This window comes from Eptatretus burgeri, chromosome 13, assembly GCF_056783735.1.
Source record: "Eptatretus burgeri isolate ZD-2024b chromosome 13, Ebu_testis_v1, whole genome shotgun sequence".
Taxonomy (NCBI): Eukaryota; Metazoa; Chordata; class Myxini; order Myxiniformes; family Myxinidae; genus Eptatretus; species Eptatretus burgeri.
In genome coordinates, this window is record NC_140973.1 from 9,601,381 (window position 1) to 9,622,504 (window position 21,124).

Below are 21,124 nucleotides of genomic sequence, written 5' to 3' on the forward strand. Positions count from 1 at the left end.
CTAAAAGCTGGTATGGAGTTTGCGAAAAAACATCTTGATGATACTACAGGCATGTGGAGAAAAGTTTGTGGTCAGACGAGACAAAAATTGAACATTTTGGTCTAAATTCAAAGCGTTATGTCTGGTGCATGCCTAACACTGTGCACCACCCAGTCAACACCATCCCTACTGTCAATCATGGTGGTGGCAAGCATCATGTTATGGGGCTGCTTTTTATCAGCATGGGGCTGCTGCCTGGCAAACTTGGCAGGATAGAAGGGACAATGGATAATACAAAGTACAGGAGAAACCTTGATGAAAACCTGCTTGAATCAGCCATGAATCAAACTGGGTAGGAGATTCATATTTCAACAGGACAATGATCTGAAGCACAAAGCTAAAGCCACACTGGAGTGCCTGAATAAGAAGAAAATAAATGTTCTTGAATGGACAAAGATTTCACCATCTCACTGTGCAAAGCTGGTAGAGACCTTCCCAGAAACACTCATAGCAGTCATTGCTGTAAAAGGTGCTTCCACCAAAGTACTGACCTAAGGGGTTGAATACTTTTACAACCAGTGAATTTTGATTTGTACATGTTTTTTGCAGGTATTCCTGACATGTAACCTCCTTCAACCAAAACAGTGTTGAGTTTGTGCCCTTCTGTTATTAATAAAAAAATTCATTTTGAATTTTTTTTCGAAATTCATCGAAATATGGAATTATTGGTAGGGGGTGAATACTTTTGCAGGCCACTGTTTGTAATTTGAGTCTGACAGGATGGTGCAGAGGTAGCACACTTCCTTTGAGCTGTCTAGCCCCGGTTAGATTCCTTTCCCGACTTTCAACATTCCGATTGGTACTTTTCACATTTAGCATCGGCACAAAGTGTGCCATCCCTTGGATAAATGTGAAGTCAAGTGTCCCGTTTGCTTGCATTAGATAGTTGGTAGATGTTAAAGATCGCTTGTGGTCTTTCACGACGAAAAGACAAGTTGTTGCCAACACGCTGAACAATTTGCGAACACCCTGAACACCAAATTGCTGCCAGATTCAGTTAAACGTCAGGCTTAACCAGCTAGTTTGTGAAACACATCGGACAAAGATGTTCTCCTGCCAGCTCCACAAGAAAATGGCAATAATTAGGGCTATTAAAGTAGCAGTAGTAGTCGTAGTAGTAGTTGTAGTAGTAGTAGTAGTTGATGTTGATGTATGATTATTATATGGGATTTGAATCTGGAATCGCTGCATCAGAAGTTTTCTCAGATGAAAATTCCAAACAGGCCATTCCTGACTTTGTTTCCATTTTTGTTCTTTTACGATGTGACAAAAGTCAACAAAAGGTACAATGAGTGCTCTTTACTTTTGTAACATAACTAACAGGGATTCTGATGTCTTTCAATGTTAATTTGAACTTCTGTAACGGCAGACGCCTTATCTGTAAGTTTGGGGCAGCAGTTGTATGCAGTACCTGATATCATCCTCCCAATGTCCCTAGATTTTGGCCATCATCGAGGTTCTCGTTTCCTCATTACCGAAGATTCGCCGCAGTTTATCGGAACCTTCCTTACACCGTGCGGGACTCGACTCCCCTGGACCACGGATAGCAGGTGGAGGGGGCTTCGGGCTCATGGTGGGGCGTGAGGTCAGCGCGGCCAACTGTATCCTCGGAACGATGAATAGCTGCATTTAGATCTTCAAAAGGGAGATTGCAAGGTTTCATGAAAGAATTAAAGATGCAAGGTCTTTGCATTTGGCAAGGGCACATGGTGCCCGACGTGCTCCGAACTCTCCTCCGAGCAATTTAGCAAGGCCGTTGCACTGCCGGGCTGATTTCCACAAACTTCGACGAGGTCGGAGTTTAGCTGCTGGTTGTGGGGAAGATTGTAAGGATGGAGATGGAAGAGGTTGTGTGCTGTGATTTTCAGGAACTTCATTGGATGCTGCAACAAGATGTGTTGAAAGGGTTTGTTTGATGGCAACGGAGGTCATGTGCGAGAGCATTTTCAGCCAAGAGACTGCAATACAAATTGAGCACAAGTGTGCCTATGCAATTTTTTGCTTTCACTTTTGACTCTTTCCCTTTCTTCCCTTCACCGAACCTCCAACCCAACGTTTTCCATCAACCGATCTTTTTACTCTTCCTGCCTCATATCAGGCACAAGTTTATGAATCCCGATGACCTTCGCCTTTTTCAGTTTCGCCTTAAATTGGCCCGCGCTGCTGGTAACCATTGGCTCCACGTTAACCTTGCAAATACAAGTGCTCCGGTCAACGTGTTAGACTGTTATTTCTTAGTTCATTTGTTTAATTTGTTTCCTTTTTTTTTTTTTTAATAAAACTAACTTTTTGTCGATCAATTCGGTGATCAGCGCCCTCTCGTCCAGAGCACTGTACACAACACTTTGCCGATGCAAACTCCACGTGATAGGTCAGTTACTTGCTGGGGCAACGTTTTCCATCCTCGAGATCTTTTTGTGGTTTTGTTGTTTTAATGACGTGGTGTGCTTTCTTAACGCGTTTAGATTTCCAACCCCTTGGTCGTTTTTTTTATTTTTATTACTTCCGCTCACTTTGTTGAAACAGAAGCCATATATCGTACGCTGTGGTACAGTAATGTGTCCGGTGCAGCGTACTCCTAAACCAAAATGGTGAATTGAATGAAAGTCACCTCTTTCCTTTTTTGCGGTGCCATCCTCTTGTTTCATCAGCAAGACCCCGCCCATTTTGTGGCGATAGACGCGGTTCCAAGAAACGCATCGTCTTCTCCGCAGGCAAAGTCGAGATTCGGGATGACTGGCGACCCCGAATGAACTGAATGCCAGGTTACCAGTAATTTGCACAGAGCTTTGGCATTTAGGGCTGGCCCTAGAACAGGCATGATGGATTGAACTAGTAATAATAATAATAATAATAATAATAATAATAAAAAAATAAATAGCTTTATGGTAATATTGCAATGTATTCGGCATGGTGTTTTATTGTTTGGATTTTAAATAATTTGGTAACCCCGTCTTCTGTTGTTTAAAAAAAAAAATTACTTGCGCTTTATGATCGTATGGGAATTGCTTCGGTTTGAGCCCTTTCTTTGTCCGTCACAGGCCGTGTTTATTTGTGTTTGACGAAAAAATAAATTTACCCGTATTTTAATTTTATTTTTATTTAAAAAAATCTAAATCTCTTGCCATTGACGGTGTGCTCACTCGATGTGTTCTATTTAATTTTTTTTTCCTCCGGTACCGAACCTCAAGGGAAGACTGCGGTCGACATTTCACCGTTCTGTTGTTCTATGATATCGGTTTTCCCACGCACAGTTCATTTGTATTTGTTCGTTAAGCACAATTTGATGCCATCTTCCGATTCGGTTTGAAATTTTTAATTGTTGATGACTTTGACTGCAATGGTGTCTCTTCCAGGTTTATTCTGTTGTTTTCTGGATTGAAAGGGAAAGTTTATTTTATTTTATTTTTTTGACTGCTGCCTTTCCTTTCATGAGACGATACATGTTTCGAACACCGATTTAAATGTAATGTAGCAAAGCAGGGTTGTTGTTGTTTTTCCATGTCTTCCTAATTACTTTTGCACAATTTGTTGTATTATATGGAACATACGTTTGAAGGGTTAGGGTACAAAGTGAGGCTATCTGAGTCTTGAGGTTCGTTCACGCAGCGCAAACATTCCAGTTTCTTATCTCGTCGAATGTCCGGCGGCCTAATTTGTGTTTATTTTTGCCAAAGGTACGGCTACATCAAATCCCTGCACCTATAGAAAGATTTTGGTTTTGAAGCCCCCTCCTCCCGTTCTGCATAGCTTTCGTCTTAAATGCCCCGGCTTTATTTCTTCCTTTCTTCTCCAAACTACTTTTCTTGAGTCTTCCCAACTTCGTTGCTCTTATTATTATTATTATTATTATTTTTTAGTTGGGGATAGTGGGAAGGAGTGCATTGTGGTATTTTGAGTACAATCTGTGCACATCCTAAGCAATATAATATAATGTTAGCAGTATTTTTTTTTCTTCTTCTTCTTCTTCTCATTCTTCTTGTAGTGGAGTTAGGATGAACCACAATATTACTTGTTCAAGTGCGATTGTTTACATCGAAGGCGAATTATGGAATGACAGTGCATGTTTGTGAATGTGCTGCCACACAGTACAAAGCCAATTGAATTAGGCCTGAGTGTGGAACTGCTCATCTATTTTGTATCTCACTGCGAGGGTTTCCTCATATTGGGTAAGTAGAACAAAATTATTTGCTTGGTGTTCAAAGGAGGGGTTTTTCGTGTGAAGAGAGTGGGCCACCCCATTTTAATGTTACCTCCTGTCTGCTTTCTTGAAAGCTAAATTGCTTCCCTGCAATTGATGACAAACATTTTACACGTTCTTAAGTAGGCCGAAATCCACTTGATTTGGATTCAGCCCAAAAGCCCAAATAATGTGATCATAAATGAATAAAGGTGAAACCAAGCCTCACCCCCCCCCCCCTCCACACCTCAACCATTTATTTACTTTTTAATGTACAGATTCTGGTCATTTGAAGACAGTAAATGTTGATGGAAGAATGTAATTATGGACAACCAGAGCATGGTCATGATGATTATTAATGTTTCACAGCCACAATTACTGCCACCTCATGGGATTGGCTGGGGAAAGATTTTGGCCAAAGTCATTCACGAACAAGTTGGCTACGCCAGACGTTTGACTGAATAAGTTGGGGCAGGAATTGAATTTATTGAATTGGAATTTATTGAGGGTGCCGGCAATAGCTCGCTTACTCACTCTTTGTGATGGACATCGTGGGATCTTTAACATCCACCAACTTATGCTTGCAGACGGTATGCCGAGTTTAACACCCATCCGAGGGACGGCCCACACACTTATGAATCGCCCTGCTTGTGAAACACCGGGATGGCAGTTTATAACTGGCTTGAGATTCAAACCCAGGCTAGACAGCTGAGAGATGAGTGTGCGTTATACTCGTCCATCCTCCCAGCCACCATAGTCATGACATGATGAAAACGATGATATAATACAAGAGTAGAAGTAAAGCGTATACGTGAATGTGATATTTCATACAAGGTGATGATTAGTTGACACCTTTAATGACTTGAGGAAGAACATCTGTCGCAAGAATAATTGGTTTCCATCATTTTACATTGGGGACAAATCTGACTGCTCTCCAGTTCAGAGGATTTGTTTTGCTGTCCCTTCAGATGAATCGGAATCTCATTGGCTCTCTTCAACTTCAGGAGAATTACCTTGAGTAGTGGTTATGGAGGAGAGCCAGTCCAGCACGGGAGGTGGTTGAGGATACGTGCACCGCATATCAATACTATGTGCTGCACATTTGTTTTATACTTTGTATTCCGACTTGTATTTGATTTGAAATAGGAATCAAAAACTCCTAAAATCTTACATTTAGGGATAATACTGGTTAATTAAAAGAGTTTTATATTCAAACCACGTCGTTTTACAAGGTCCTGGAAAATTAATGTTCCTTGTTATGTTGCATTTTCCGAAGGCCCACACGCATGGACACCTCAATTACATGAAAACCCATGCTGCAAGGGTCCCAGTCCCCCAACCTCCTCCTCCCACCCCCTCAATTGCAATTGCCTGAAGTGTTAAACTTTTTTTGCACTCCTTGTTTGCAAAAACTTTTTTTTGCAAAAAAAAACTTTTGTTTTCACTCCTCGTTTTGCAAAAAAAAATTGTTTTTGCACTTTCTCTCGAAAGTCCCCGTTCCAGGGTGTTCCCCTGAATATGATCTGTCGTGTGGGATGTACTCGCCCACCACCACCATTATTAGCCTATTTGGAGTTGGAGTTTCAGATAAGGTATTGTCATCGTGCACCGTCCATCTTTTATTTCGACTTCTCCGGCCAAACTATTGGGTCGATCCGGCTGAAATTTGGCAGCAAGGTTCCATTCCTGACTGGTAGCGGGATTGCAAGGCATTCCTGTCACGTGACTTTAAGTATGTCAAAATGGCGGACTAAGCAAATTCCTTCAAAAAATCTTCTTCTCCAGACCCAACAGTCACAATGCCACCAAATTTGGATTACATTAAGCCAGGGCCCAGATAAGCTGCAGGTCGAGTGGTCCAATTGTCCAATTTTTATTCTCCCTGTTTGCGCAAGCACAAAACCTATCTATGTTAACTTGAAGTAGTAGGCAAGGTCTCGACACGAGGTTTAGGTCATGTGACAATCTTCTTCGTCTTCAATCTTTTTGTGGAGATTATAAGGAAGAGGAGTCCACATTCTCCATCAGCGGATGATGTGCTCAAAGATGTACGATTCATGTGGAAATAACTTTCATCTTGTACTTCCCTGTGTACTGTACATGTTCCATTATAATTAAATGCAACAGAACTCCTTACTGTATAATATCGGAATAATACGCTTAGAACCAATAGTACAATTCACTGTGGGAGGTGGCACGTGGGGTTGGGGTGGGGTGGGGAGGGCATGTCTGGTCGATAAACATCGTTAAGGAATATCAACACCCTCTGATGTTTTGTTTTGATTTCCCATAACCGGAGAGTGGTCAGCAACAGTCATGTCCATGTAAAGTGGCATTTAGAGTATAGTTGTAACCTGAATTTTAATTGCCATTGAAAGTCACCTCAGGTCTGATTTCCCCCATTATGGCATATTCAAAGAATGTATGTTTTTTCAGGTGTGTGATGCAGGTGCGTGAGTGCAAGTTCTTTTTTATTTTTTTAATCACAGAATACTAACGATTATATGTGTGATTTTGAACATTTGGGTGCCCACCATGTGCTTTCGATTTAATTTTGTGCAAAATGCATTGCCTGGGTACCAAAACAGGCTGGTAGGGTAGCCTAGAGGTACGCACACTCACCTCAAAGCTGTCTAACTTGCTGGGTTTTAATCCCGACCCAGCAATAAACTGTCGACCCGGTGTTGCACGGGCAGGGTGATTCGTCAACGTGTGTGCCGTCTCTTGGATGGACGTTACACTGGGCGTCCTGTCTATTGGCATGAGTTGGTGGGCGTTAGAGGTCCCACGGTGTCTTTCACAAAGAAGAGGCGAGCTACTGCTGACACACTGAACAAATTGCACTTCCTGTTATAACCTACAGGGGGCACTCAGCGGCACTGTCTGTCCCAGGCAAATGACACCATCCACAGCCATGCATTGCATTCCAAAAAAAAAAAAAGATCATCGATATCCAAATTGGCCAAGAAAGTGGTGCCATGTATAAGTGCGGTTATTTGCAGTGTCACGATCAAAGCAGCTTAACAATTGATGTGCGACTCCAGGCACTAAACAATAGCAGCTTATTAATTTGGAAGTTCTCATTAACCCAGTGGACAGGAAAGCGGAGGCAAGTTTGCACGTCGGACAAACAATACCCACGTGAAAGTCCCTTCAGATGAATCGTCCTTTTCTACCGCAAAACAAATCAACTTTGGATTCGAGTAAGAAACCGGAATGTTTGCCATTTCTAGCAACAAGGCCTCGGGTTACACTTGATAAACAAAGTGCCTTGACTATGTTTGTTTTTTGTGGGCTAAAGAAATTCATGAAATTGCGAGAAAGTGATCGTCTTCGTCTACTTGTCTCATGTTGGTTTTGCTTTACATTTGTCCGACCGAATGCTGACTAGTGTGGCCGTGTGCCTTAAGATCCTTTGCCCGAGTTCTCCTTTGGCATTTGAGGGTGTTGCCTCGATTTCCATTTGAGAAGTTCCAAGCGATATAACGTGGGATGTAAATCTCAGAAGCAAACTTGAATTTGCATGTTTTAATTTTTTTTTCTTTCCTATAATCTGTGCCGAATTGTTTTCAAGGCCTTGACCTATGACGATTGCATCAATAAACATGAGGCTGCCCCTTCTGCATCACTTTTGAATCCACTTTATGATATCATTAATCAATTGGTGTCCACTTGAACTTCGTGAAATCGACCATCTTAATATGGTCTGAGTGGAGACTTTTACACTGATGGTAAATCAACAGCTCACCTTTATGGAATTGGAAACGCTTGGGGTTTGTGGCCACTTTGCGTCTCGCCGCCTGTTGTAGCACAGTACGTCGCTCTCGGAGTGCATGGCAAGTGGATCGAGATATTTGACGCCGAATGGACAGTTATCAGGAGCACAGCAACACTAAGAAAGATTTCTGACAAGCCGGTAGGCGACATGGCTGCTCGCTCAAGATGGAAAGCTGGCCGACGCAACTAGCCGATATTCATGTACATGCGATCAATCAATTTAGCACAATAAATATGATCATCACAGCCCTCTTAGTTTGCGCCCAGAAACCCACCTTGTGAAATTTTAGGCATGTTTCCAAAGAGACTCTAACAAATGGCAGCCCTGGTAATTCCATTTATCTATTCGCCAAAGATTTTATTTTTTTATATGATGCTGTAGGACATTCTCCTTGGGCACAAAAAAACAGGTTCCTCGGAGGTCCAGTTTCAGAGGTATTGATTTTTTTGTACAGTCCACAATAAGTGTACGATGTACGATAAAGTATTTTAGCTGTTGCTAAGCAACAGAGGTGTGCATAGCAACCATTCATTTTTGTGTACATGCGAGCCACATTGTACACATTTCACCCAACTTTCATCAAAATCAGACTCTTTCTCTTAGAGATATTCGCAATTAACCGTTTCTGAAATGTTCGACATGTACTCGCCCAAAACCTATCTCCTACTACAAATATTTTTTGTTAGGGCTGCAAATTGGCATGAAGGGAGCTCGATAGATTGTGCACAGAACTCTAAGCTTCGATTTTTCGAAATTTTTTTCGATTTTTTTTGACCACTTTAAAGGGCCGTTGCTATGCCGTTGCTTGGGCCCGGGGTCCCATATTCGAAAGCACACGATTCCCAGAAATATTGGTCCTACCTACCAAATTTCATTGGAATCGGTTGAGTGGTTTAGACCCAAGGCTTGACCAAAGTTTCGCGGACAGACAGACAGACAGATGGAAATGTACAGAATAAGGGTGCTCTAAGAGCAGCCAATAACACATAATATGGTGGCATTTCAAAATGCTTTCAGTGAACTGTCAACGCTTAAACAATAGATATATTCAAAGCACATCGTTTTATAAGGTTCTGGAAAAACAACAATTTTCAGTTGTTTTAAAAGTTGATCTTCAAATAAAACGTTTAAAAACGGTTCCTTGGGTCAGTGGGCATATTTGAAAGAAAAAAAAATATTGATCTCACTTAATTTCTAAAAATTGGATGCAAACTCAAGTCTCATGAAAGAACAGCAATGTCATGTGATGGGGTATGAAGGAAACATACAGCCTTGATAGACAAGGGGATGAATACAAGGAACTTGAACACCAGAGGCCACTTGGCGATTCATGCGTGTGTTATGTAAACACCACATTAAATACAATGTGATGAAGTAATTGCTTCAGTCTGTTTGGCAGTGAAACAAAATTGAAAATCATTCTAAACAACAAATTTACTGTTTTTAAGGACGTCATGAAGGACACAAACAGGCTGGAAGGCCTAATGTAACAGATCAGATAGGGTGGTGTAAAAGACGGTGCATCCATTCATTCCATCCATTGGGACCAGACTGTGCAGAGCCGTTGGTGCTGCCGAAGCAGTTTCCTTGGCTATTGGACACAATCTGGGAGGGGTCACCACTCCAACACAGACTACCAGCAAGCTAGCATTCATTTTGCCGACCTCGGAAGGATGACAGGCCGAGTTAACCCCACCTGGTATTAATTCAACAGCTGAGCGGGATTTGAACTCAGGAACCTAGGATCCAAAGCCCACCACCCTTAACCATAAAGCCAACACCAGGCATACACTGATGAGCCAAAACATTGACCACTGACAGGTGAAGTGAATAACATTGATCTTGTTACAGTGGCACCTGTCAAGGGGTGGGATATATAAGGCAGCAAGTGAACAGTAAGTTCTTGAAGTTGATGTGTTGGATGCAAGAGAAATGGGCAAGAGTAAAGACCTGAGCGACTTTGACAAGGGCCAAATTGTTATGGCCAGACCATCTCTGAAATGGCAAGGCTTGTGGGGTGCTCCCAGTCAGCAGTGGTGAGTACAGTACCTACCGACAGTGGTCCAAGCAGGGACAAACTACAAGACAGGGTGATGGGTGCCCAAGGCTCATCGATGCACGAGGGCAACGAAAGCTATCCTGTTGGTCTGAACCAACAGAAGGTCTACTGTGGCACAGGTCACAGAAAATTTTAATGGTGGTCACGGGAGGAATGTGTCACAATCCACAGTGCATCGCACCCTGCTGCGGAGCTGCAGACCGATCAGAGTGCCCATGATGACCCCTGTCCACCGTCAAAAGCGCCTACAATGGACACGCGTGTCAGAACTGGACGTTGGAGCAGTGGAAGAAGGTCGCCTGGTCCGATGAGTCCCGTTTTCATTTAGATCACGTGGATGGCCATGTACGTGTGCACTGTTTACCTGGGGAAGTGATGGCACCGGGATGCACTGTGGGAAGACGACAAGCCGGTGGAGGGAGTGTGATACTCTGGGCAATGTTCTGATGGGAAACCCTGGGTCCGGCCATTCATGTGGACGTCAATTTGACACGTGACACCCACCTAAACATCGTTGCAGACCAGTGGCTCCGAACGACAAGTCCGATCCACGGTGGCTCCACCTTGCAACTTACAGGACTTGAAGGATCTGCTGCTAATGTTTTGGTGCCAGATACCACAGAGCACCTTCAGGCCTCAGGGGTCTTGTGGAGTCCATGCCTCAGTGTGTTGGTGCTGTTTTGGTGGCACACGGAGGACCAACAGCATATTAGGCAGGTGGTCATAATGTTTTGGCTCATTAGTGTATACGGTGCATCAACAGCAGTAAACTTCTGATTCAATGTTTTTTGTTTTATTTTGTTTCATTTCTGCAGCTTTGAAAACTTGTATTTTATTACCTCTGCCACCAAAAGCGGACACAGGTTATGTTTTCACCCCTATCAATCTGTCTGCTATTTGTTTGTCAGTGAACAGCACATCTCAAAGTTATGGATTCCAGACATAACTTGATGGAAACTTTGGTGTGTGACGAGGATGAATCGATGAGATGGTGAAGATCTGGATCTGAATATGACAATTTTAAGTGATTCTTCACCATCACATCACGATTATATTTATATAGGACATCACCTGATAGTTTTTGGCCCTTGAATCTTTTTGGATTCACCATTATATCACCAATATCACCAGACAGTCAGCGCTTTGTGTGTGTGCGTGCGTGCGTGCATGCATGTGCGTACGTGCACGCAATGGGGGACGTTCTAGTCCGTGAGCCCCAAACGTAGAATCATCAACTGAGCAGTCAGTCGAGGCTTAACTTCTGCACACAATTGTGTGTGTGTGTGTGTGTGTGTGTGTGTGTGTGTGTGTGTGTGTGTGTGTGTGTGTGTGTGTGTGTGTGTGTGTGTGTGTGTGTGTGTGTGTGTGTGTGTGTGTGTGTGTGTGTGTGTGTGTGTGTGTGTGCGCGCGCGTGTGCGTGTGCGCGCGCGCGTGTGCATGTGCGCGCACAGTGGGGGACATTCTGGTCCGTGAATCCCAAACGCAGAATCATCAACTGAGCAGTCAGTCGAGGCTTAACTTCTGCACACAATTTTGTTATTGTGTGTGGGGGGGGGGGGGGATTGGGGACATTCTGGTCCGTGAACCCCAAACACAAAATCATCAATTGATCAGTCAGTCGAGGCTTAACTTCTGCACACAATTTTGTTTTTGTGTGTGTGTGTACGTGTTTGTTTGTGTGTGTGTGTGTGTGTGTGTGTGTGTGTGTGTGTGTGTGTGTGTGTGTGTGTATTAGTAATGGGGGACGTTCTGGTCCGTGAACCCCAAACACAGAATCATCAACTGAGCAGTCAGTCGAAGCGAAAGTTCTGCACACAATTTTGTGTGTGTATGTGGGAATGTGTGTGCACATGTGTGTGTGTGTGTGTGTGTGCGTGTGTGTGTTTGTGTTTGTGTGTGTGAGCAATGGGGGACGTTCTGGTCCGTGAACCCCAAACAAAGAATTGTCAACTGAGCTGTCAGTCGAGGCCGAACTTCGGCGCACAAGTGCGTGTGTGTGTGTGTGTGTGTGTGTGTGTGTGTGTGTGTGTGTGTGTGTGTGTGTGTGTGTGTGTGTGTGTGTGTGTGTGTGTGTGTGTGTGTGTGTGTGTGTGTGAGCCATGGGGGACATTCTGGTCCGTGAACCCCAAATACAGAATCATCAACTGAGCATTCAGTCAATGCTGAACTTCTGCACACAATTTTGTTTGTGTTTTTTTGCCTGTGTGGGTGAGCAATGGGGGAAGTTCTGATCTGTGAACCCCAAACACAGAAACATCAACTGAGTTGTCAGTCAAGGCTTTGCTTCTGCACACAATTTTGTGTATATGTGTGTGTGTGTGTGTGTGTGTGTGTGTGTGTGTGTGTGTGTGTGTGTGTGTGTGTGTGTGTGTGTGTGTGTGTGTGTGTGTGTGTGTGTGTGTGTGTGTGTGTGTGAGTGAGAGCAATGGGGGACATTCTGGTCCATGAACCCCAAACAGAATCTCCATCGCCATCAACATTGCCATCTCCATCGCCATCCCCATCCCCATCCCCATCCCCATCCCCATCTCCATCATCATCTGCATTGCCATCCACATCACCATCTCCGTCTCCATCGCCATCCCCATCTGCATCGCCATCGCCATCACCATCTCCATCTCCATCTCCATCCGCATCGCCACCTCCATCTCCATCTCCATCCGCATCGCCCTCGCCATCGCCATCTCCATCTCCATCTCCATGCGCATCGCCATCACCATCACCATCGCCATCTACATCCGCATCGCCATCTCCATCACCATCGCCATCTCCATCCGCATCGCCCTCGCCATCTCCATCGCCATCTGCATACTCATAGCCATCGCCATCCCAATCTCCATCGCCATCCGCATTGCCATCTCCATCTGCATCCGCATCCCCAGCGCAATCTCCATCGCCATCTCCATTGCAATCTCCATCGCCATCTCCATCTGCATCGACATCTCCATCTCCATCTGCATCCTCATCGCCATCTCCATCCGCATCGCCCTCGCCATCCCCAGCACCATCTCCATCTCCATCGCAATCTCCATCTCCATCGCCATCTCCCTCCCCATCGCCATCTCCATCTGCATTGCCATCTCCATCTGCATCGCCATCTCCATCTCCATCACCATCTCCATCTGCATCCGCATCCACATCCCAATCGCCATCTCCTTCTCCATCGCCATCTCCATCTGCATCGCCATCTCCATCCGCATCGCCATCGCCATCACCATCTCCATCGCCATCGCCATCTGCATCTCCATCTCCATCCATAACTCCATCGCCATCCGATCGCCATCTCCTTCTGCATCCGCATCCCCAGCACCATCTCCATCTACTTCGCAATCTCCATCTCCATCTGCATCCGCATCGCCATCTCCATCTGAATCTGCATCGCCATCTCCATCTCCATCTCCATCTCCATCTCCATCGCCATCTCCATCGCCATCTCCATCTCCATCTGCATCCGCATCCCCATCCGCATCGCCATCTCCATCTGCATCCGTATCGCCATCGCCATCTTCATCTCAATCTGCATCTCCATTGCCATCTCCATTGACATCCGCATCGCCATCTCCATCTCCATCTCGATCCGCATCGCCATCTCCATCCGCATCGCCATCTCCATCTGCATCCGCATGCCCATCAGCATCGCCATCTCCATCCCCATCGCCATCGCCATCTCCATCTGCATCCGCATCGCCATCTCCATCTGCATCCGTATCGCCATCGCCATCTTCATCTCAATATGCATCTCCATCGCCATCTCCATTACCGTCTCCATCTTCATTGCCATCTCCATCTCCATCCGCATCGCCATCTCCATCTGCAATCACATCCCCATCCCCATCTCCATCTGCATCCGCATCGCCATGTGCATCTCCATCTCCATCTGGATCGGTATCGCCATCGCCATCTCAATCGCCATCTGCATCCCCATCGCCATCTGCATCGCCATCTGCATCCGCATCGCCATCTCCATCCACATCCACATCCGCATCCCCATCCACCTCGCCATCGCCATCGCCATCTCCATCTGCATCTGCATCCGGATCCCCATCCGCATCGCCATCTCCATCTCCATCTGCATTGCCATCGCCATCGCGACCTCCATCGCCATATGCAATCATATCCCCATCCCCATCCTCATCTCCATCTGTATCCGCATCGCCATCTCCATCGCCATCTCCATCCGTATCACCAGCGCCATCGCCATCTCCATCCGCATCGCCATCTCCGTCTGCATCTACATCCCCATCCGCATTGCCATCTCCATCTCCATCGCCATCTCTATCTGCATCCGTATCGGCATCGCCATCTCCCTCTCCATCCGCATCGCCATCTCCATCTGCATCCCCATCGCCATTGCCATCCGCATCGCCATCTCCATCCGCCTCCCCATCTCCATCTGCAATCACATCGCCATCTCCATCTCCATCTGCATCTCCATCTCCATCTCCATCCGCATCACCCTCGCCATCGCCATCACCATCTCCATTGCCATCGCCCTCTCCGTCGGCATCGCCATCTCCATCACCATCGCCATCTGCATCCCCATCCCCTTCTCCATCGCCATCTGCGTCTGCCATCTCCATCCGCATCGCCATCACCATCTCCATCTGCATCGCCATCCGCATCGCCATCTCCATCTCCATCCCCATCCGCATCCCCATCCCCATCTGCAATCACATCCCCATCCCCATCTCCATCTGCATCGCCATCTCCATCGCCATCTCCATCTCCATCTGCATCCGTATCTCCATCTCCATCTGCATCGCTGTCTCCATCTGCATCGCCATCTCCATTGCCATCTCCATCTCCATATTGCCATCTCCCACTGCATCCCCATCGCCATCTCCATCGCCATCGCCATCTCCATCCACATCCACATCTCCATCCGCATCTCCATCGCCATCTCCATCTCCATCGCCATGTCTATCCGCATCGCCATCGCCATCTCCATCCGCATCGCCATCGCCATCTCCATCCGCATCGCCATCTCCATCTGCATCCGCATCGCCATCTCCATCCGCGTCGCCATCCCCATACGCATCCCCATCTCCATCTGCAAACACATCCCCATCCCCATCTCCATCCGCATCCCCATCCCCATCTCCATCTCCATCGCCATCGCAATCTCCATCGCCATCTCCATCCACATCGCCATCTCCATCCGCCTCCCCATCTCCATCTGCAATCACATCCCCATCCCCAACGCCATCTCCATCTGCATCGCCATCTCCATCTCTATCTCCATCCGCATCACCCTCGCCATCACCATCTCCATTGCCATCGCCCTCTCCGTCGGCATCGCCATCTCCATCACCATCGCCATCTGCAGCCCCATCCCCATCCCCATCTCCATCGCCATCTGCCATCTCCATCCGCATCTCCATCCGCATCGCCATCTCCATCTCCATCCCCATCCGCATCCCCATCTCCATCTGCAATCACATCCCCATCCCCATCTCCATCTCCATCTGCATCGCCGTCTCCATTGCCATCTCCATCTCCATATTGCCATCTCCAACTGCATCCCCGTCGCCATCTCCATCGCCATCTCCATCTCAATCGCCATGTCTATCCGAATCGCCATCGCCATCGCCGTCTGCATCCGCATCGCCATCTCCATCTCCATCGCCGTCTCCATCTTCATTGCCATCTCCATCTGCATCCGCATCGCCATCTCCATCACCATCTCCATCTGCATCGCCAGCGCCATCGCAATCTCCATCTGCATCTCCATCGCCACCTCCATCTCCATCACTATCTCCATCTGCATCTCCATCACCACCTCCATCCCCATCGCCATCTCCATCGCCATCTGCATCCCCATCTCCATCTGCATCCCCATCTCCATCTGCATCCCCATCTCCATCTGCATCGCCAGCGCCATCGCAATCTCCATCTGCATCTCCATCGCCACCTCCATCTCCATCACAATCTCCATCTGCATCTCCATCACCACCTCCATCCCCATCGCCATCGCCATCCCCATCCGTATCCCCATCTCCATCGCCATCTGCATCCCCATCTCCATCTGCATCCCCATCTCCATCTGCATCCCCATCTCCATCTGCATCCTCATCTCCATCTCCATCCACCTCCCCATCTCCATCTGCAATCCCATCCCCATCCCCATCACCATCTGCATCGCCATCTCCATCTCCATCGCCATGTCTATCCGCATCGCCATCGCCATCCCCATACGCATCCCCATCTCCATCTGCAAACACATCCCCATCCCCATCGCCATCTCCATCTGCATCCGTATCGCCATCTCCATCTGCATCGCCATCTCCATCGCCGTCTCCATCTTCATTGCCATCTCCATCTCCGTCTGCATCCACATCGCCATCTCCATCTGCATCGCCAGCACCATCGCAATCTCCATCTTCATCTCCATTGCCACCTCCATCTCCATCACAATCTCCATCTGCATCTCCATCACCACCTCCATCCATATCTCCATCGCCATCGCCATCCGTATCCCCATCTCCATCTGCATCCCCATCTCCATCTGCATCCCCATCTCCATCTGCATCCTCATCTCCATCTCCATCCGCCTCCCCATCTCCATCTGCAATCCCATCCCCATCCCCATCGCCATCTCCATCTGCATCGCCATCTCCATCTGCATCGCCATCTCCATCTCCATCGCCATCTCCATCTCCATCGCCATCTCCATCTCCATCTCCATCTCCATCTCCATCTCCATCTGCATCCATATCACCATCGCCATCTCCATCCCCATCTCCATCTGCATCCGCCTCGCCATCTCCATCCGCATCGCCATCCCCATCCGCATCCCCATCCCCATCTCCATCTGCAATCGCATCCTCATCCCCATCCCCATCGCCATATCCATCTCCATCTGGATCGGTCTCGCCATTGCCATCGCCATCTGCATCCCCATCCCCATCGCCATCTCCATCTGCATCCGGATCTCTATCCACATCTCCATCCACATCGCCATCTCCATCGCCATCTTCATCTCCATCGCCATCTCCATCTGCATCCGTATCGCCATCGCCATCTTCATCTCAATCTGCATCTCCATTGCCATCTCCATTGAAATCCGCATCGCCATCTCCATCTCCATCTCGATCCGCATCGCCATCTCCATCCGCATCGCCATATCCATCTAAATCCGCATGCCCATCCGCATCGCCATCTCCATCTCCATCCACATAGCCATCTCCATTTCCATCTGCATCCGCATCGCCATCTCCATCTGCATCCGTATCGCCATCGCCATCTCCATTGCCATCTCCATCTTCATTGCCATCTCCATCTCCATCCGCATCGCCATCTCCATCTGCAATCACATCCCCCATCCCCATCTCCATCTGCATCCGCATCGCCATGTCCATCTCCATCTCCATCTGGATCGGTATCGCTATCGCCATCTCCATCGCCATCTGCATCCCCTTCGCCATCTGCATCGCCATCTGCATCGCCATCGCCATCGCCATCTCCATCTGCATCTGCATCCGGATCCCCATCCGCATCGCCATCTCCATCTCCATCTGCATCGCCATCGCCATCTCCATCGCCATCTGCAATCATATCCCCATCCCCATCCTCATCTCCATCTGCATCCGCATCGCCATCTCCATCGCCATCGCCATCTCCCTCTCCATCCGCATCGCCATCTCCATCTGCAGCCACATCCCCATCGCCATTGCCATCCGCATCGCCATCTCCATCTGCATCCGCATCCCCTTCGCCAGCACCATCGCCATCTCCATCCCCATCGCCATCTCCATCTGCATCGCCATCTCCGTCGCTCTCACCCTCTCCGTCGGCATCGCCATCTCCATCCGCATCGCCATCACCATCTCCATCCCCATCTCCATCTCCATCCCCATCTCCATCTCCATCCCCATCTCCTCTCCATCCGCATCGCCATCTCCATCTGCATCCACGTCCCCATCGCCATTGCCATCCGCATCGCCATCTCCATCTGCATCCGCATCGCCATCTCCATCTGCATCCGCATCCCCTTCGCCAGCGCCATCTCCATCGCCATCTCCATCCCCATCTGCATCGCCATCTGCATCGCCATCTGCATCGCCATCGCCATCTCCATCCGCATCGCCATCTCCATCCACATCCACATCCCCATCCACCTCGCCATCGCCATCGCCATCGCCATCTCCATCTGCATCTGCATCCGGATCCCCATCCGCATCGCCATCTCCATCTGCATCGCCATCGCCATCGCGACCTCCATCGCCATCTGCAATCATATCCCCATCCCCATCCTCATCTCCATCTGCATCCGCATCGCCATCTCCATCGCCATCGCCATCGCCATCGCCATCGCCATCGCCATCTCCCTCTCCATCCGCATCGCCATCTCCATCTGCATCCACGTCCCCATCGCCATTGCCATCCGCATCGCCATCTCCATCTGCATCCCCTTCGCCAGCGCCATCTCCATCGCCATCTCCATCCCCATCGCCATCTCCATCTGCATCGCCATCTCCGTCGCTCTCGCCCTCTCCGTCGGCATCGCCATCTCCATCCGCATCGCCATCACCATCTCCATCCCCATCTCCATCTCCATCCCCATCTCCTCGCCATCTGCATCTGCATCGCCATCTCCATCGCCATCTGCATCCGCATCCCCATCCCCATCTCCATCGCCATCCACATCTCCATCCCCATCACCATTGCCATCTCCATCCACATCCCCATCGCCATCTCCATCTGTATCGCCATCGCTATCTCTATCTCCATCCGCATCGCCATCGCAATCTCCATCGCCATCTCCATCCGCATCGCCATCAACCTTTTGCATCGCCATCGCCATCCGTATCCCCAGCTCCATCGCCATCTGCATCCCCATCTTCATCTGCATCCTCATCGCCATCCCCATCACCATTGCCATCTCCATCCACATCCCCATCGCCATCTCCATCTGTATCGCCATCGATATCTCTATCTCCATCCGCATCGCCATCGCCATCTCCATCGCCATCTCCATCGCCATCGCCATCGCCATCTGCATCGCCATCTCCATCTGCATCGCCATCTCCATCTCCATCTGCATCCGTATCTCCATCTCCATCCGCATCGCCATCTCCATCCGCGTCTCCATCGCCATCTCCATCGCCATCTCCATCCGCATCTCCATCGCCATCTCCATCGCCATCTCCATCCGCATCTCCATCGCCATCTCCATCGCCATCCCCATTGCCATCTCCATCCGCATCCCCATCTCCAACGCCATCTCCATCACCATCCACATCGCCATCTCCATCCGCCTCCTCATCTCCATCTGCAATCACATCCCCATCCCCATCTCCATCTGCATCGCCATCTCCATCTCCATCTCCATCCGCATCACCCTCGCCATCGCCATCACCACCTCCGTCGGCATCGCCATCTCCATCACCATCGCCATCTGCATCCCCATCCCCATCTCCATCGCCATCTGCATCTGCCATCTCCATCCGCATCGCCATCACCATCTCCATCCGCATCTCCATCTGCATCGCCATCCGCATCGCCATCGCCATCTCCATCTCCATCCGCATCCGCATCCCCATCTCCATCTGCAATCACATCCCCATACCCATCTCCATCTGCATCGCCATCGCCATCTCCATCTCCATCTGCATCCGTATCTCCATCTCCATCTGCATCGCTGTCTCCATCTGCATCGCCATCTCCATTGCCATCTCCATATTGCCATCTCCAACTGCATCCCCATCGCCATCTCCATCCACATCCACATCTCCATCCACATCTCCATCCGCATCTCCATCGCCATCTCCATCTCCATCGCCATGTCTATCCGCATCGCCATCTCCATCCGCATCGCCATCTCCATCTGCATCCGCATCGCCATCTCCATCCGCGTCGCCATCCCCATACGCATCCCCATCTCCATCGCCATCTCCATCGCCGTCTCCATCTTCATTGCCATCTCCATCTCCGTCTGCATCCGCATCGCCATCGCCATCTCCATCGCCATCTCGATCTGCATCGCAAGCGCCATCGCAATCTCCATCGCCACCTCCATCTCCATCACAATCTCCAACTGCATCTCCATCACCACCTCCATCCCCATCGCCATCGCCATCTCCATCCACATCTCCATTTCCATCGCCATCCGTATCCCCATCTCCATCCGTATCCCCATCTCCATCGCCATCTGCATCCCCATCTCCATCTGCATCCTCATCTCCATCTCCATCCGCCTCCCCATCTGCAATCCCATCCCCATCACCATCTCCATCTGCATCGCCATCTGCATCTCCATCGCCATCTGCATCCGCCTCGCCATCTGCATCCGCCTCGCCATCTCCATCCGCATCGCCATCCCCATCTCCATCTGCAATCACATCCCCATCCCCATCGCCATCTCCATCGCCATCTCCATCTGCATCGCCATCTCGATTGCCGTCTCCATCTTCATTGCCATCTTGATCCCCATCTGCATCCGCATCGCCATCTCCATCGCCGTCTCCATTTGCATCTGCATCTCCATTGCCACCTCCGTCGCCACCAGCATCTCCATCGCCATCGCCATCTCCATCTGCATCCCCATCGCCATCTCCATCCGCAATCACATCTCCAACCCCATCACCATTCCATCTGCATCGCCATCTCCATCTGCATCGCCGTCGCCATCTCCATCTCCATCTGCATGTCCATCACCACCTCCATCGCCACCTCCATCGCCATCTCCATCGTTATCTCCATCTCCATCCGCATCTCCATCCGCATCTCCATCCGCATCGCCATTTGCATCCCCATCCCCATCCGCATCGCCATCTCCATCTGCATCCCCATCGCCATCGCCATCTCCATCCGCATCTCTATCGCCATCTCCATCCGAATCGCCATCGCCATTTGCATCACCATCGCCATCCGTATCCCCATCTCCAACGCCATCTGCATCCCCATCCGTATCCCCATCTCCATCTGCATCCCCATTTCCATCTGCATCCTCATCCTCATCTCCATCTCCATCGCCATCGCCATCTCCATCCGCATCCGCATCATCATCCGCATCTCCATACTCATCTCCATCCGCATCTCCATCTGCATCCTCATTGCCATCTCCATC

General features: G+C 48.9%; 3 protein-coding genes across 9 annotated transcripts in view; all 3 read left to right on the top strand.

Moving 5' to 3' along the window:
* Positions 1–7,842, top strand: part of LOC147013803 (serine/threonine-protein kinase A-Raf-like) — a 139,919-nt gene extending 132,077 nt beyond the window's left edge. For all 7 annotated transcript variants that reach the window (XM_085851048.1, XM_085851047.1, XM_085851044.1 and 4 more), the window contains one exon: positions 1,478–7,842. In XM_085851048.1, the coding sequence (XP_085707174.1) occupies positions 1,478–1,672 (195 nt within the window). In that variant the 3' untranslated portion in view covers positions 1,673–7,842. The remainder of the gene's footprint in view (positions 1–1,477) is intronic.
* Positions 7,843–12,601: 4,759 nt separating this feature from the next.
* LOC147013804 (uncharacterized) lies at positions 12,602–17,386 on the top strand. Its single transcript, XM_085851691.1, has 2 exons — positions 12,602–14,638; positions 15,932–17,386. The coding sequence occupies exons 1-2, from the start codon at positions 12,757–12,759 to the stop codon at positions 17,233–17,235; spliced, it is 3,186 nt and encodes a 1,061-aa protein (XP_085707817.1). The 5' UTR covers positions 12,602–12,756; the 3' UTR covers positions 17,236–17,386.
* A 521-nt stretch (positions 17,387–17,907) lies between these two features.
* LOC147013805 (uncharacterized) lies at positions 17,908–19,887 on the top strand (the record flags this gene model as incomplete). The annotated part of the gene is made up of 2 exons (XM_085851692.1): positions 17,908–18,634; positions 18,929–19,887. Coding segments are annotated over 2 exons (1,686 nt in total), but the record flags the coding sequence as incomplete, so codon positions are not given.
* Between the last annotated feature and the right edge of the window lie 1,237 nt (positions 19,888–21,124).